General features: G+C 40.1%; 1 protein-coding gene across 2 annotated transcripts; it reads right to left on the bottom strand.

Annotated features, from left to right (window-relative positions):
- Positions 1 to 3,636, bottom strand: LOC149404434 (fanconi anemia group F protein (FANCF)). Of its 2 annotated transcripts, none has more exons than XM_089604897.1 (10): positions 3,303 to 3,636; positions 3,081 to 3,179; positions 2,399 to 2,838; positions 2,052 to 2,244; positions 1,596 to 1,766; positions 1,408 to 1,508; positions 1,207 to 1,275; positions 1,054 to 1,094; positions 910 to 966; positions 1 to 267 (listed from the first exon to the last, which is right to left on the bottom strand). In XM_089604897.1, exons 1-10 carry the CDS (start codon positions 3,468 to 3,470, stop codon positions 254 to 256), a joined length of 1,353 nt encoding a protein of 450 aa, XP_089461023.1. In that variant the 5' UTR covers positions 3,471 to 3,636; the 3' UTR covers positions 1 to 253. The 2 variants fall into 2 exon arrangements, with proteins under 2 accessions (XP_089461023.1, XP_089461020.1); XM_089604894.1 differs by having other exon boundaries at positions 125 to 267; positions 902 to 966.
- Positions 3,637 to 17,603: the final 13,967 nt, after the last annotated feature.

The following is a 17,603-nucleotide window of genomic DNA, read 5'->3' as shown; positions in this document are numbered from 1 at the left end:
TTGTCGAAGTTAAGAGCATAGCTGCGAAGATCATAGCCGAACCAGGCATTTTTTCTGTCCTCTCTCAGTACTCTTTTGCATCGCAATTTTAACTTCCGAGCCACTTTCTTAATAACACACGGCGCATCACAGCAGCGAAAGCAAGCCAAAGACGCTCTCCTTCGAACACCAACGAACGAGATATCAGAGCCCGTGTCCTCGATCCGCTTCCCCTGGTGGCTAAAGAACCGGTTTCTCAAAGAGCTTGACATTTTCATTTTAGTACTTCTGTACCAGCCAAGGGAAAAAAGAAACCACGAAAGCCTCAGTTATATAACCATATAAATGACATTAAATAAAATAAAATAAAAGTGACTATCCCACTACATTGTACTATCGGTTGTCACTTTCCCATTTGCGATAATAGATATTATAAACAAAAAAAGGAAAATAAAAAGAAGATTATCATCGGCAACAGTGCTTTCCACAGAGACATATTCTATATTTGTTCTGATACTATTGTATTCTCAGCTAGGTCTATCATACGATGACACGGCACATTTCCTTGCAAGCTCTTTTTCCCTAAAAGTTAATGGTAATGCAGCACTTAAGAGGTATCCTATTTTGAGGACGAAAACTTTCTGTGTAGTTTTGAATTTGAGTGATAAGATTGACAATAACTACTCTTATTAGTTAAACTTCATTCCTTTACCATTCGACTAAAAAAGGCTAAAAAGATTATTCCCAAGAAGGATTTTATGGTGTCGATCATCAAAGCACTTGACACATATATTAAAGTTTTCTATCAAAGACGTGTCCACTAAGCGTTAGTATTACTAGTAAACCTATCAATAATTTTTTTAACATAAAAAAATGGATCAAAGAAGGTAGCATGAAAGAACTTGCAAGTGTTGGGACGGACATTTTGACCTGCAGCTCCACAGACATGAAATATATAGAGACACCAAATTCTCTCAGCGATTTCACCTGTAAATCAATAGCTCGTATTACAAAAATTTACCCCAAAAATAAAAGAAAATAATCCATTTAGACTATTTAATATTTATAACTCACATTCATAATGCGCCTTCCTTTCTTGATTACAACTGCAGCGTCTACAACCATACACCAAGAAGAAAGGAAGAGAAAATAAATAAACACATGAAATCCCTGATTGAAAAGAAGAAAAAAATTAATAGCTGAAAAGTATTGCAATCAAGAAAATACCTCATCTTTGAAGAATCTCCTCTAATTTGATTACCCAATTCACTCACATAGAGCCTAAACAAAGGTGACCTGCAATACGACTGATTTTAAACTCTTTTCAAGGTATCAAACCCAAATAAATAATGATTATACCTCATTCTAGTTCTTATCTGCATAAGAAATCTGATTTAAAGTATAATGTAAGTTCTATAGCAGAAATACCAGGATGGAATAGCAATTGCTGCTAAGACTGGAGATATACTCCACAGTGGGCGAAGTTGACAACCCAATAAATCAATCAAGTACTCGAGAACTTCGTTTTCCTAGTTTGACAATCAAAATGACTCATGAGTTTGGGCAAATAATTTATCTTTATCCATTTCATATATAATGATTGAGCATTTGACTACCTTTGGATTCTTCGTTTTTTCTTCAGACTCAAAATCACGAGACTTCCCTTGAAGTAAATAGCACAGTTCCTCGTACTGCTCTGAAGTTGTAATGGGACTATACGAGACTGACATCACATGCTCGATAAGAGTACTCCAACGGCTCGTGATACACCCAAATAACAGGAGCTCCTGTATTAAGAAAAGAAAAAATATACGATGATTCAACTATACATATAGATGACCATAAATAGACTGTCACATGGCTATTTACTTGGTAAAAAAACATATCTATCAACAATGTTCAATAAACAAAGAATGTAGAAACGGATTAATTTTGCATTGGCCAAAACCAGAATTATAAATGGAAGCTAACTTGATATTTTCGTAATTAGCAAAAACTACAACAATAAGATTTCTTCAATTAAAAATCTGACAACTATCAGATCCGTACAGAAGATAATCTAAAGCACTTACAACTATGTCACACAGATCACTGTTGCCTGGATTATTCAGCGTATAAAATACTTGTAGCCATTGAATCTTTGGAGCAGAAAAGATCATGCTGGCTCCGGAGACCATTCGAACAGCTCTCTTGTCCGCGAAAAAACAAAGGTTCTTTGATTTCCAACAGTTCCAAGTCACAAACCCAACCACTTGCTCTGCAAATCTGAATAAATAAATAGCCAGAAGCTAGTCCTGCTCAGCCAAGCTATGACTACTAGCATAAAAAAAAAGGCTAAACCCAACACCGCAATAATGAAAGGCAATCATAATATCACGCGAAAAGTTGATCAAACGAATAATATATAACGGACACTTACATTGGAGCGTCGTTGTGCATTAGTTGTTCCTTGGTTAAGTTATAACCAAACTCATTGATTTTGATACTACCTTTGATCTTCTCAGAAACGGCCATCAAGCTTTTCTCAATTGTGAATATATCCGATACCATCGACCATCTCTTCGCAAGCTTTTGGACAGTGTACTTTGTCAAGGAGGCTTCAGGAGACTTGGTCGAGTCATCGTTAGATATTTCCCTTCTCAGAGACATTGGAGTGGTCGTCTTCAACAAATTTAGGTTGTTAAGATACAGACTTAAGCGATCGTGCTCTTTCCCAGCGAGTTCATTGAGGTCCAACGTAATGGTTGCCGTCAAAAAAGCTCTGAGAAGCGAACCCTTCAACGGCAAAACATTTATGAAATGTTCGACCAAGAACTCTGTAGCATTGATTAAAGATCTTGACGACAACTCTTTAAGACCCTGAAATCATTATAGGAAATTACATAACCGGCCAAGTCTGAGTTGACAATTCAAACTGTGAATTTTATAGATTTCAACTTGGCTATTCTTATTAGTTGTAGATTTATATTTTGTGATACAAACGCAAATGTACTAAATTGGGCTTGCAATTTGCATTGAAGGTGAGAACATTATAATTTAAACTCAATTCGAAATATATAACTGAGCTGAGTTTGTAAAGTAACTGAATAAAGTACAAGAACCTGAGGGAAAGAATCAGGAGATGTCAATGCCGACAGAGCCTCATCAAGTGCCTTCAATGATTCTTCATAACCATCCAAACAGCTCAAGTTACTCAACACCTATTTACTTAATATTGTCAACAAACTAATGAATGTGGCATGAAATAGTTTGTTTGTTTTTTTGTTTTTTTTTTCAAATTATTAACGAAAAGCAGGACTTAAAAAAAGGGAAAGAATACTAACATTTTCAAAGAAGAGCGACCATTGAAAAGCCCTAGTGATGTGAACTGGGTTCCAGTGGGCATCACGACCAGAGGATTGAAACCCAGATGTCAAAATCAGTATATCTACGAATCCTTTAATCAGTTTCATAAAATCCTCCATGGATATCCCCGGGTGAGTCCAACCCATATTCTCTGGGAAACGCACTTCTTGGATTCACTTTCAGTTCAAATTTTGTGGCGAGGTCTGTGTCCCGAAGAAGAAGAATTTTCCACCTGGGCGCCGAGCCTCTCGTCGTCAATCAGTACAGAGCCGAAGTTTTCAATGAATTCCTGGGGTCATAGGTTGATTCTTTGGAGGGACTTTTTGAATTAGGGAAAATCGTATAAAATAGTCATTTGAAACTCATTGATTAGCAAAATAGTCAAGTTTCAACTTTTCAGCAAAATAGTCAAATTTACGTTTTCAAAATTTTTATGACAGCTGTTGATGCCGATTTTTGGATCATTCAACAATCACAAATAATAATATATGCTAATATTTGATATTTATTTTATAAGGGTATCAAAAGACGTCGTATAAGAAACAATAAATAAATAGAAAGCTTTCGTTAAAACAATAAAAAAAAAAACTTTATTATTGTTGAAACTGAATTACAAAGGAGGACGAAGTGGTGAACTCAATATGACGAGCTCAAGACTGTAAATATGCGAATATAAAGAATGGTTGGTTGAGAGCTGGAATTGTAGGCTTGCATGTGCGAAAATTGTCGCCTCCTCTTCTATTTATAGGCGAGATGGAGCTTCCTTGCCGAAGACACGTGTTCTTCGATCCGTACTCCTCGTCAGGACTGAAGTCGTCTTAGATCCGGTCTTCACGGCGTGGTCTTTTCTTCGACTGACCGATTCTTCTGACCAGGAGGATGTGGTCGAGCTGGAAGACGTGATTGGACTCGGGCCGATCTGTCGAGATTGAATTAGGCCCACGATTGACTCTGCGGGCCGACCTGCAAAATAGGCAATGGGCTTTGGTTGATCTGAAGCCCACCTAAGATATTTATTTTAAATAAAAGAATTGGTTTTTACTCCCCACAATTAGCCCCCAAATATTTTTAAAATATCTCGAATATTTTTTAAAATATTTTTCGCGGTGAATTCGAACTGCCTCGAATTAACAAAAAAGGGGGAAATCAAATATTTGGGGCCACGTGGCATCGCGCAAAAACGCGTCCTCTTCATACGTGGCATGGCGTGACATTACTACACTTCGTCGGTCGAAGTCGAAAAGTCGGGGAGTCTGTTGATATCTTTGCAGATATCAAGGAAATATCTTTGATTTGATTTGTTTCCGAAATCATTAGATTTTTTCGGGATTTTGGTTAATAATGAAATATAAAAATAAGCGCGCCGAAGAGTTACTTCTTCCCACTTATATTCTCATCGTATGTGGTTAAAAGGTAACTTTCTCTTCTGAACTTCTCTCTCTATTTATTAAGCTCTCTCTCTAAGTTCTTCGATTTTGGTTAGACTTCGACCATTTCTTATTTTCAGTTCGACCAGCGAACTCAAAGAAGTTCATATCTTTAAACACTTCGCCCCTAGAAACCTTAGTTTTAAAATGTCGAGCTCAGGACTTCGTCCATCAGGATCTCATCCTTTAGGAAACGAAGACATCTTATTACCTTCTGCCGTGACCTCGATCAATCTTAGGAGAATCCGCGAAAAATATCAGATTCCCTCAGAGATAAGGATTCTTCTTCCCCCTCCCGGAGCCACTACGGATACTGTTGTGGAGGATTTTTGTTGTATATATGAAATGTGGTTAGAGAAGTGCGGCCTGAGATTTCCTATTCACCCTTTCATGTTTGACTTTGTTCAGACTTTAGGGTTAAACTTGCCCCAGATGTGTCCGAATTTTGTCAGGATGATGATGGGTCTGATAGTAGTGGCCCATGAGGAAAATGTCGAACTCACATTGATGGATTTAGTTCGTCTTTGTGTTGTTAAGGTGAATTCGAAACACGATCCGAAGTGTTTCTATCTTTCGAGGGCTGCAGGCAAGGGAGTGATCTCGGGCCTGCATTCGAAGGATAAATTTTGGGGGAGGCGATATTTTTACTTCGCCGTAAACGAGCATTCCCACGGGGATCGAGCTCGTTCTTTCTCCTCGAAGTGGGCGAGCTCGCCGAGTATGCATGAAAATTTTATTTTACTCTATTCTTTTATTTACTTTTATAGGCAAGCGAGATAAACTAATATTTGTCTATTCTGTTTTTCAGAAAAGATCAAGGCGCCTTCTCAAGGAGTAGAGTTCGCCGAGAAGCTCTCGATATTGCAGGAAGGCGAAGTAGAGTGGTCAAACTTTACTTCTCATAGATTTATTTCGGCCAAATTTTGGCCTCGCCCACCAGCTGTTTTAAAGGACTTTGAAGAAGGTTAGTTCGACAAGTTCGATTTCTTCCTCTTTCTTGCGGTCAATTGCGTTTATGCTATTTTTTTAGATGTAGGGGATAATATGAACACCCCGGTCAGTGCTCGCGAAGCGAGGAAAAACAAGAAGGGGGTGCTGCCTCGAGTTCGACCCCAACCCCGTCGGTTCCCGTCAACGATCCCGAGGTCGAAGTGACCGGGTTCATTTGACGTCCGAGATCCCGGTCGTCCTGGTGCTTTCTGACGAGGTACCTGAGACGATCGAGGTCGCTCCGATGAACGTCCAGGAAGCCGAAGCCCCCGGGACCGAAGAAGGCCGTGCGCTAGAAAGGGTCGAGGTCGTGGTGGCGCAAAAAAAAAGGAAGATGCCGGCGAATCGGGTCTCTGAGGACGGAGCCTCTAGAGAAGGGGAGAAAAGGAAGAAGAAGAAGAAGAAAGATCAAGCCCCTGACCTCGCCGACAGGGACGGAGAAGAGCCCGCCCTTGGAGCCCCCGTGGCCGAGGTGGCTCAGGCCGACAAGGGCAAAGCTGTTGCCGAGGGCAGTAGGGCCCAATCAAAGTCGAGGAGTAGCGGGTGAGCTGAGACCACCCCGGCCACTTCTCGTAAGAAGAAGCATGTCGTCAACTTCCATTATGCACAAGATCATATGTTGTGTGACGACATCTACTCCTCGGCGGGTTTTTTGCGCCAGCTTACCTGGTCCGATATGGTCCTTCCAAAGGTGCCTGAGCTCGCCGAATCGGACTGGTACCGAATGATGGCTTCGACCATCACTGGGGTAAGCGTTTAGCCGACCTGTTGTTCTTGTAAGAATTCAGGGACTTGTAATTGAGGTCAAGCTAACGATTATTTTGTTCTTTCAGCTGTCGACTCAACTGAACCGAGGTGCCTTTCGCTACGAAAAGCGTCTCCGCGACACGAAGGCCGAGCAGGAAAAGCTTGCCGAGGTTCATAAGGGGACGGAGTCTCTTCAAAGAGAGCTCCCGGAGATGAACGATAAGATCGCCACTCTTCAAGATGATCTCCTGGCTAAGGACGCTCTCTTGGAGAGGTCATACGGCAAGATTGAACGCCTCAACGGTAAGGTTCTATATGTTGGAATCGATCTAGGGTTTAAGAAATTAATTAACGCTTCGGTAAGCGGCGGAATTTTAAAAATTTTCTTTTACAAGTAAAACCAGTTTTACTAACCTAGACAAAGAGCAAGTACATGTAATTAATAACTATTATGAGTATAGAAGTTTACTAACCTTTCTTTGAAGCTTGAACTTTGAGAAGCTTTTGGAAAGTTGCAACGCTCGTCTCCCCTCGCAGCACGTCTCTCTTTCTTTCCTCAGCACCTCGAGCAACCACGAAAGTTTCTATCACTAAATCACTCGAAATAAAGGAATTAGTGAGTGGGCACTTTTAAACACCACGACTTAAGAACGAGTCTTGAAGTCGCAGAGCTAAACACTAGGTCAAATGAGGACCTAGGTGCCAAAACAAAAATCGAAAATAAACTAGAGAGAGAGAGAGAGAGAGAGAGAGAGGAGTTCGGCCAAAGTTCTAGAGAGAGAGTCTCTCAAATCTCTTAAACTTGGACGAATGAAATGTGTGGAATGAGGCTCCTATTTATAGGAGAGGTCACACCTTCTATAAGGTAGTTTCCTCTTCTATAGAATATCACATGTTCATGAGCTAATTTCCCTATTTCCTTTATTGAGTCACACGGCCAACATAGGCTTCAATAAGCCTTGGATTTGTTTCCTATTTTGTTCCATGCCTTGCCTTTGACTCTCTCTTGGCCGATTACCCTAAAGCATCCTCATGCAAGTTTGTTTCCTCTTTTTCTTTTGGCAAGTATCTTGATATATTTATGCACAAAATATTCTCTCTATCTCTTGGGTAGTAGGCGCCCAACATGTCCTCCAGAAGGAGCTTCTAGAAGCTTCTTTATTTGTTCATGAGAACATGAAAAAAAGGCCCATTAAGAATTTTCAATAAAATTCTTATGAAATGAAATTAATCCACAAGGCCCAATAAGACTAGTATTGGCCGAGTGATGCATGTCATCAAATGACCTTGTCAAAAAATTTATTGACATTCATTTCATCATATGTCTCAAAAGACAAAAATACACTTTTGACAATTTTCGTTCTTGTTTTGACTTAGCTTCCAGTTTAACTATTCCTACTCGATGTGATTCGTGACAGTGACCTCATGGACCCAAATGAACAAAGCTTGAGCTAAACACTTGGACTCAAAAGTTCACAAACCTTTTCCAAGTTTAGCTTAATGCCAACTGACTCCACTAAAGAGTTGACACTGAAAGTCTCTCGGTTCAAATGAATTTATTTTCTACTCAAGAATTCAACCTAATTATGATGAGCGGATCCACTGAATATTATCTATGTTTACCCTTCATGAATGTCATCAGCTAGTCGGGATTTACTAAATTACCATTTTACCCTTCTAGCTGTTATTTCCTCAACTCCTTTGTCGCTTGTGAATAAGTTAGAAACAATGTATTGACGAGGAGCTAACAAGTCACATTGTTTCATCCAAAAGAGTCAGGACTCAATTTGGACGCTGGCCAGTTCATTTATTCACACTCCAAGGAACAAAGCATGGGGTGACATACATTGCATTTCAGCAATCTTGTATATGAATTCCATATCTATGAGAACTTCACAAAGTTACTCATGACATTCTCACAACTTAGTACTTCACCAATAGGCCCTCTTCGGAATCACATAGTGAGTCCGAACTCTGACTTTCTCAAATGAGAATACGTAAGCTGTGAAATGGCATGTCTCATTTCAGGATTAAGGTAAGCACGATGCAATTCATACGTAGTGACTTCGAGACATAAGAGGTTAAATGGTTTGTTCTTATCTTGTCTCTAGAAGTGCACTGGTCAATTCAGTACCTTCGGAAGATACCTAGAAGAACTATAGAGTCTCCAACTCTCAATGCCTCATAACCAGACATCATAGATTCTTCTAACAATCATACTGAGGTCAATAGTCCTTTGACCCTTAGATTGCGAATATATCATTTTAAGCAAACTACGAAGAGTTTGTTCATGCAAATCTACATTTGTCTCTTCGTAAGTTGTTAAGTTTGTCTATGGACTAAAGACTAATGTTTTATCATAAAGCTTCAGACAAGGAAGATTGAATGAACGTTTCAACTTTTTATTAATGAATAAGCAATTACAAGCAAGAGTCTTCATGAGACTTTATTACATCAAATGTAGAATATAAAGATTACAACTCTTCTTGTGGGCACCATTGACAACAAACTCCCACTTGACTCAAAGAAGATGTGTGTAGTCTTTCATGCCTAATCCCTCTCGATGTTGGTCGAAGACCTTGTTCGCTAGGGCCTTTGTGAATGGATCTGCTAGGTTGTCCACCGTTGAGATCTTCTTCACTTCCACGTCTCCGCGCTGCACGATCTCTCGAATCAAATGGTATTTCCTCTCAATATGCTTAGAGCGCTTATGGCTTCGAGGTTCCTTCGAGTTAGCGACAGCCCCACTATTATCACAATAAAGAGTCATGGGCTCGTCGACGTTTGGAACAACTTCCAAATACTTAAGGAATTTTCTATGCCATACAGCCTCTTTGGATGCTTCACAAGCAGCCACATATTCTGCTTTCATTGTGGAGTCAACAATGCAAGATTGCTTAATACTTCTCCACACAACAGCTCCACCATTAAGGATGAACACAGATCGTGAAGTGGATTTCCTGGAATCCTTATCCGCTTGAAAATCGGAGTCGGTATATCCCGTCATAGTCAGGTCAGTACCTGAGTATGTAAGCATCAAGTTCCTAGTTCTTCGAAGATACTTAAGAACATGCTTAACAGCAATCCAGTGCTCGGGTCCAGGGTTAGATTGGAAACGGCTAACTACGCCAACGGCGAAACAGATGTCAGGTCTAGTGCAAAGCATAGCATACATAAGGCTTCCTACGGCAGAGGCGTAAGGAATTTTCCTCATGTCTTCAATCTCTTGTGCAGTCTTGGGAGACTGGTCCTTAGAGAGTGAAACTCCATACCTAAAGGGTGTTTGACCCTTCTTGGAGTCTTGCATCGAGAAGCGATCCATCACCTTATCAATATAAGATGCTTGAGAGAGCGACAGGGTCCGGTTTTTCCTATCTCGAAAGATTTGGATCCCCAGAATGTACGCGGCTTCTCCTAGATCCTTCATATCGAATTGCTTTGCCAGCCAGACCTTAAACTCAGATAACTTACCCACGTCATTACCAATGAGTAGTATATCATCGACATATAGCACCAGAAACACAACTTTGCCTTCGTGTATTAACTTGTAAACACAAGGCTCATCTATTGACTGTTCAAAGCCGAAGCCTTTTACAGTTTTATCGAATCTAATATTCCATGACCTAGATGCTTGCTTTAGTCCATAAATGGACTTAAGTAACTCACAAACCTTGGTCTCTTGACCTTCTTCCACGAAACCGTCTGGTTGAGCCATGTAAATGCGCTCATCAAGATTGCCATTCAGGAAGGTTGTCTTGACATCCATTTGCCAGATCTTATAGTCGAGAGCTGCAGCTATGGATAGGAGTATGCGGATGGATTTAAGCATCGCGACTGGCGAGAAGGTTTCTTCATAGTCAATCCCTTCTTGTTGGGTATAACCCTTCGCCACAAGTCGTGCTTTGAACGTCTCGACGTTCCCATCAAGACCCATTTTCTTCTTGTATATCCACTTACACCCTACGAGTTTAATCCCTTCAGGAAGGTCTACAAGTTTCCAGACTTTGTTGATATACATCGAGTGCATCTCAACTTTCATGGGGTTTGATTCAGAACAAGCCATCGCTTGGCTATAGGAAACAGGATCATCCATGTCAGAGACGGCTACAAGAGAGTCTCCATAAGACATGTACCTGTCAGGCTTTTGAGTATCCCTCCCACTACGTCTAAGTACTACTTGACGAGATTCTGATGAGTTAGGTTGTGTTTCAGTTGGGGTAAGATCAGTTCTTACAGATGAGGTAGAAGCTTCCTCACCCAACTTTTCTTCAAGCTCAATTTTGTTTCTAGGTTTTGCATCCTTCATAAAGTCCTCCTCAAGGAAACGAACATTCGTGCTAACGAAAGTCTTATCGTCCTCGGGACTATAGAAGATGAAACCCTTGGTTTCCTTTGGATATCCCACAAACAAGCACAATTCTGACCTACTAGCCAACTTGCTAGTCTTTTGCCTTAGCACGTGTGCGGGGCAACCCCAAATTTTGATGCGGACAAGATTTACTTTACGGCCAGTCCATCGTTCATAAGGAGTACCAGGAACCGTTTTGGACGGAACTTGGTTCAAAATGTAAGCAGCTGTTTCGAGGGCATATCCCCAAAAGGAAATAGGGAGTGATGAGTAACTCATCATTGATCTAACCATTTCCATAAGAGTTCGGTTCCTGCTCTCTGACACTCCGTTTTGTTGAGGTGTGCCAGGTGCGGTAAGCTGAGAAGCGATACCTTCTTCTTTAAGAAAGTCATCGAACTCTCCAGACATATACTCACCACCTCGATCAGATCGAAGTGTTTTGATCACTTTGCCAGTTTGCTTTTCCACTAAAGCCCTAAAGACCTTAAATACGTTAAAGGTCTCAGATTTGTGTTTGAGCAAATAGACACAACCATATCGCGAGTAATCATCAGTAAAGGCAACGTAGTATTCGTATCCCCCACATGCCTGTTGGCTGAGCGGACCACATACATCAGAATGTATTAGTTCCAGCAACTCAGTGGCTCTTCGACCCTTATCGGAGAAAGGTCGCTTAGTCATTTTTCCTTCTATGCAGGATTCACAAGTAGGTAGTGAACCTATTGCAGAGGCTTGGAGTGGACCGTCCCTCACAAGTCTCTTAATCCTATCTAGACTGATATGACCAAGTCTTAAGTGCCATAGGTGTGTTGATTTTGTTAGATCGGAGGATTCAGAAAGTTTGATCCTCTTTGGCTCCCTAATTAGATCATTATCTATTTCGGTGTCTAAAAGAGAAGGTTGAGTGGGATAGATGTAGAAAAGAGCATTCTTCATACATGCATCAGTGACAAAAGAATTATCAGGAAACGAAATACGAATTCCATTCTTAATGAACTTTAAACAATAATCTTGCTCAAGAAGACGAGCAACGGATATTAAGTTCTTCCCAAAGGTAGGAACAAAATAAACATTATTCAAGTTTAAAGTGCGGTCTTCAAAAGATAGCGTCACGGATCCCACAGCCTTCGCAGACACCAGGCTCCCATCACCCCATTTGAAACAGAACTCGCCTTCCTCTAAGCTTTTGGTTTTCTTGAAACCATTCAAGGAACAACAAATATGGTTAGTAGCATCGGAATCAAGAATCCACGTTGATACATTATCAGCTACTAAGCATGCTTCGGTAACTAGTACAATACTATGTTCCTTTGCTTTGAGATAGGCAGGACAGTTCTTTTTATCGGCCTTATGAGGTCTCTTCTTAGTTCCAGAGGTGGAGGCCTTTTGCTCAGTAGCATGTGCCTCTCCTTTATTCCTCTTTCTCTTAGTGAGACATACAGCAGTGTGAAGTTCCATCATAAGCTTGGTAACAGTGTACTCTAGCTTGTTTATGGAGTAGTTCATCTTGGAGGCATCACGAGATGCGGGGAGAGTTTCTAAGATCATATCTATGACACTCTTCCCATCAGTCTCAGATCCTAGGATTTCCATTTTATTCAGAAAACTAATGATCAGTATCATAAACTCTCTAACAGGAGTCCTAGCCTTCATATGACAGTTCATAAACTGTCGGACTGCTTGTTGCCTTGCCTGACGCCTTTGCCCTCCAAACATCTCAAGGAGATTGTAGAGCATGTCAGCGGCAGTCTCGATGTCACGATGTTGCTCTTTCAGCATATTGTTCATAGATGCTAAGATATAGCACCTCACAATCTCATCGGATCGAAGCCAGGCCGCTAAGGTGTCATTGTCCTCTTGAGTTGAATCATCATTCGTCAGAGGAGGACACGGGGTGGTGAGTACCCATTTGTGCTTGTTAAAGGTAGGTATTATGTCGAGGTTATGTTTCCAACTAACGTAGTTTTTGGTTTCGAGTTTGTTCGAGGAAATGATGAACGAGAGAAGGTTGAGAGACATATTGCCTATATAAGTTGAAAAAAGTTTATGATTAGTCTTTGGTTTAGGATTTAAGTTTGTTTAAGACTTGATAAAATCCAAAGGTGTTATAAACCAAACGATAATTTACTCCATCAAGAGAAGGCCGCAAAAAATCTCCATTTATAAGTAAATGACACATCATTAATGCTTAGCCAAGATGTCAATACACCATTTTTGACTAGCCACCTTGTAAATTGGTTTGATCACTCATATCCTTTCGCAGGGCCTTGAGGGAGGATTACTAGGGATTGAGTCTAAGTGTGTAACCAACCACTTAGTCCAAAAGATTGACTTTGAAAACAATCCGCCGAGGGGAGGTCTTGTCTCATTGTCTCACTTTCGGATTTAGCTCATTGAGCAATGATCAGTGCAAAGCGCCCTTGAGTACTCTCATTTAAGAGAGGGCCACGAGGGTGACTCTTAGGCTAGCGACAATTGCACTTTTCATTAGTGTTGGGGATCGTGGGTTACAAACAACAAATATAACCCTCCCACTTAGTTTTTGGAGTTGGTTCATCGACTCTTGTAAGTTCGGAAACGGATTTCCTAGTTAGAGAGCGACAGAGCGGATAACTAGAAGAGAATCCTAGATCATCATGTTCAGAGCAGTGTTAGTGCATAAAGGCACAAGGTACATACTCGATCTTTTCCTATTTTCTATTCGGGAAAGTGCATGAGGGAAGTGTGAACTTCAACTCACTCGAACACTTGAAAGTTTGAGATTACACATCTTTTTATTTTTCGGCTTGTCTACAAGGAGACCTCCCACTCAAATTTTCAAGAGCATATAGATTTTGAAAATATGTGATATAGATATAGTTTTGAAAACATTTTGAAAACTTATTTGATTTGGATGACAAAATATTTTTCAAGTTTGAAAGCGAAAACGGTTTTTCAAAATTCAAACTAGTTTTGTAAAAATTCAATTTCAATTAAACTTTTAAAAATCAAAACATTTTAATCTTACACATCATGTTTATAATCTTATGAAAAAAAATTTTTGCTCAAGAAATTTTTCTCATTAGAGTTCTATAACTCATGGTAGTGAGGCTGAAAATCCGGAATTCTAAAAAACTGGACTTTCGGAACAGCCGCGCACCTCGGAGTAAAATCACCATAACTGGCGGCTCCGATGTCTTTTTGACCTGAAACCAGTGGCATTGGACAGAGGACAGACAGAGCTTTAATTTGATTCAAGAATCATTAAATTTCGATTTCGGAGCAGAGAGTTATGCCACTTTTACTGCGGGTTTTACTCCAGCTCGAAGAAAAAGAAATAATTACAGCTTGGTCCTTTTTAGGTGCGAAAAAGAATCGAGTGTAACGGAACGTTTTAGGATGTTGTTAAAGCTTTTATTGGTGTTTTATTAGCAAGGTAATAACATGATATAAAAGAAATAACAACATGCATAAAACGATTCAAGTAAATAAAAAAAAACTAGTAAGACAAGAAAACTAGTCACTAAATTTACTCGAAATTTCTCAAACCTTTAAAACACGTTTTTCAATATAAAAAATTAAAAACTTTTAAAACTGATTCTAATGTGTTTTAATATCATCCCAAACTCATAGAAAATCAACATGATTTTTAATTTAAATGCATGAGCAATAAATTAAAAAAAAATCTAAGAAAACAATTCTAACTTGTCACAAAATTAGTAAACTTTTGAAAACGATTTTCAAGCTCATATTTTTAAATACATGTACATGCATATCTTTGACCATAGCTCTGATACCATTTGTTGGAATCCATCTAGGGTTTAAGAAAATAATTAACGCTTCGGCAAGCGGCGGAATTTAAAAAATTTTCTTTTACAAGTAAAACCAGTTTTACTAACCTAGACAAAGAGCAAGTACATGTAATTAATAACAATTGAGGTCGCTCCGACGAATGTCCATGAAGCCGAAGCCCCCGGGACCGAAGAAGGCCGTGCCCTAGAAAGGGCCGAGGTCGTGGTGGCGCAAAAAAAAGGAAGATGCCGGCGAATCGGGTCTCTGAGGACGGAGCCTCTAGAGAAGGGGAGAAAAGGAAGAAGAAGAAAGATCAAGCCCCTGACCTCGCCGACAGGGACGGAGAAGAGCCCGCCCTTGGAGCCCCTGTGGCCGAGGTGGCTCAGGCCGACAAGGGCAAAGCTGTTGCCGAGGGCAATAGGGCCCAATCAAAGTCGAGGAGTAGCGGGTGAGCTGAGACCACCCCGGCCACTTCTCGTAAGAAGAAGCATGTCGTCAACTTCCATTATGCACAAGATCATATGTTGTGCGACGACATCTACTCCTCGGCGGATTTTTTGCGCCAGCTTACCTGGTCCGATATGGTCCTTCCAAAGGTGCCTGAGCTTGCCGAATCGGACTGGTACCAAATGATGGCTTCGACCATCACTGGGGTAAGCGTTTAGCCGACCTGTTGTTCTTGTAAGAATTCAGGGACTTGTAATTGAGGTCAAGCTAACGATTATTTTCTTCTTTCAGCTGTCGACTCAACTGAACCGAGATGCCTTTCGCTACGAAAAGCGCCTCCGCGACACGAAGGCCGAGCAGGAAAAGCTTGCCGAGGTTCAGAAGGGGACAGAGTCTCTTCAAAGAGAGCTCCAGGAGATGAACGATAAGATCGCCACTCTTCAAGACGATCTCCTGGCTAAGGACGCTCTCTTGGAGAGGTCATACGGCAAGATTGAACGCCTCAACGGTAAGGTTCTATATGTTAGAATCGATCTAGGGTTTAAGAAAATAATTAACGCTTCGGTAAGCGGCGGAATTTTAAAAATTTTCTTTTACAAGCAAAACCAGTTTTACTAACCTAGACAAAGAGCAAGTACATGTAATTAATAACTATTATGAGTATAGAAGTTTACTAACCTTTCTTTGAAGCTTGAACTTTGAGAAGCTTTTGGAAAGTTGCAACGCTCGTCTCCCCTCGCAGCACGTCTCTCTTTCTTTCCTCGGCACCTCGAGCAACCACGAAAGTTTCTATCACTAAATCACTCGAAATAAAGGAATTAGTGAGTGGACACTTTTAAACACCACGACTTAAGAACGAGTCTTGAAGTCGCAGAGCTAAACACTAGGTCAAATGATGACCTAGGTGCCAAAACAAAAATCGAAAATAAACTAGAGAGAGAGAGAGGAGTTCGGCCAAAGTTCTAGAGAGAGAGTCTCTCAAATCTCTTAAACTTGGACGAATGAAATGTGTGGAATGAGGCTCCTATTTATAGGAGAGGTCTCACCTTCTATAAGGTAGTTTCCTCTTCTATAGAATATCACATATTCATGAGCTAATTTCCCTATTTCCTTTATTGAGTCACACGGCCAACATAGGCTTCAATAAGCCTTGGATTTGTTTCCTATTTTGTTCCATGCCTTGCCTTTGACTCTCTCTTGGCCGATTACCCTAAAGCATCCTCATGCAAATTTGTTTTCTCTTTTTCTTTTGGCAAGTATCTTGATACATTTATGCACAAAATATTCTCTCTATCTCTTGGGTAGTAGGCGCCCAACATGTCCTCTAGAAGGAGCTTCTAGAAGCTTCTTTATTTGTTCATGAGAACATGAAAAAAAGGCCCATTAAGAATTTTCAATAAAATTCTTATGAAATGAAATTAATCCACAAGGCCCAATAAGACTAGTATTGGTCGAGTGATGCATGTTATCAAATGACCTTGTCAAAAAATTTATTGACATTCATTTCATCATATGTCTCAAAAGACAAAAATATGATTTTGACAATTTTCGTTCTTGTTTTGACTTAGCTTCCAGTTTAACTATTCCTACTCGATGTGATTCGTGACAGTGACCTCATGGACCCAAATGAACAAAGCTTGAGCTAAACACTTGGACTCAAAAGTTCACAAACCTTTTCCAAGTTTAGCTTAATGCCAACTGACTCCACTAAAGAGTTGACACTGAAAATCTCTCGGTTCAAATGAATTTATTTACTAAATTACCATTTTACGCTTCTAGCTGTTATTTCCTCAACTCCTTTGTCGCTTGTGAATAAGTTAGAAACAATGTATTGACGAGGAGCTAACAAGTCACATTGTGGAGTCAGTTGGCATTAAGCTAAACTTGGAAAAGGTTTGTGAACTTTTGAGTCCAAGTGTTTAGCTCAAGCTTTGTTCATTTGGGTCCATGAGGTCACTGTCACGAATCACATCGAGTAGGAATAGTTAAACTGGAAGCTAAGTCAAAACAAGAACGAAAATTGTCAAAAAGGTATTTTTGTCTTTTGAGACATATGATGAAATGAATGTCAATAAATTTTTTGACAAGGTCATTTGATGACATGCATCACTCGGCCAATACTAGTCTTATTGGGCCTTGTGGATTAATTTCATTTCATAAGAATTTTATTGAAAATTCTTAATGAGCCTTTCTCATGTTGTTATGAACAAATGAAGAAGCTTCTAGAAACTCCTTTTAGAATGATGTTGGGCGCCCAAATACCTAAGAGAAAGAGAGAATATTTTGTGTATAAATGTATCAAGATACTTGTCAAAAGAAAAAGAGGAAACAAATTTGCATAAGGATGCTTAAGGGAATCGGCCAAGTAGACAAAAGGCAAGGCAAGGAACAAAAAAGGAAACAAATCCAAGCCTTCTAGAAGGCAGCCTTGGCCGAGTGAATTAAAGGGGAAATGGGCAATTTTTGCTCATGAATATGTGATATTCTATAGAAGAGAAAACTACCTTATTGAATGTGAGACCTCTCCTATAAATAGGAGCCCCATT

This window comes from Urtica dioica, chromosome 2, assembly GCF_054948205.1.
Source record: "Urtica dioica subsp. dioica isolate 48M chromosome 2, U.dioica_male_clone48M_v1_H2, whole genome shotgun sequence".
NCBI lineage: Eukaryota > Viridiplantae > Streptophyta > Magnoliopsida > Rosales > Urticaceae > Urtica > Urtica dioica.
Note: the sequence above shows the minus strand (reverse complement) of the source record. Positions and strands in the feature narration are given on the sequence as shown.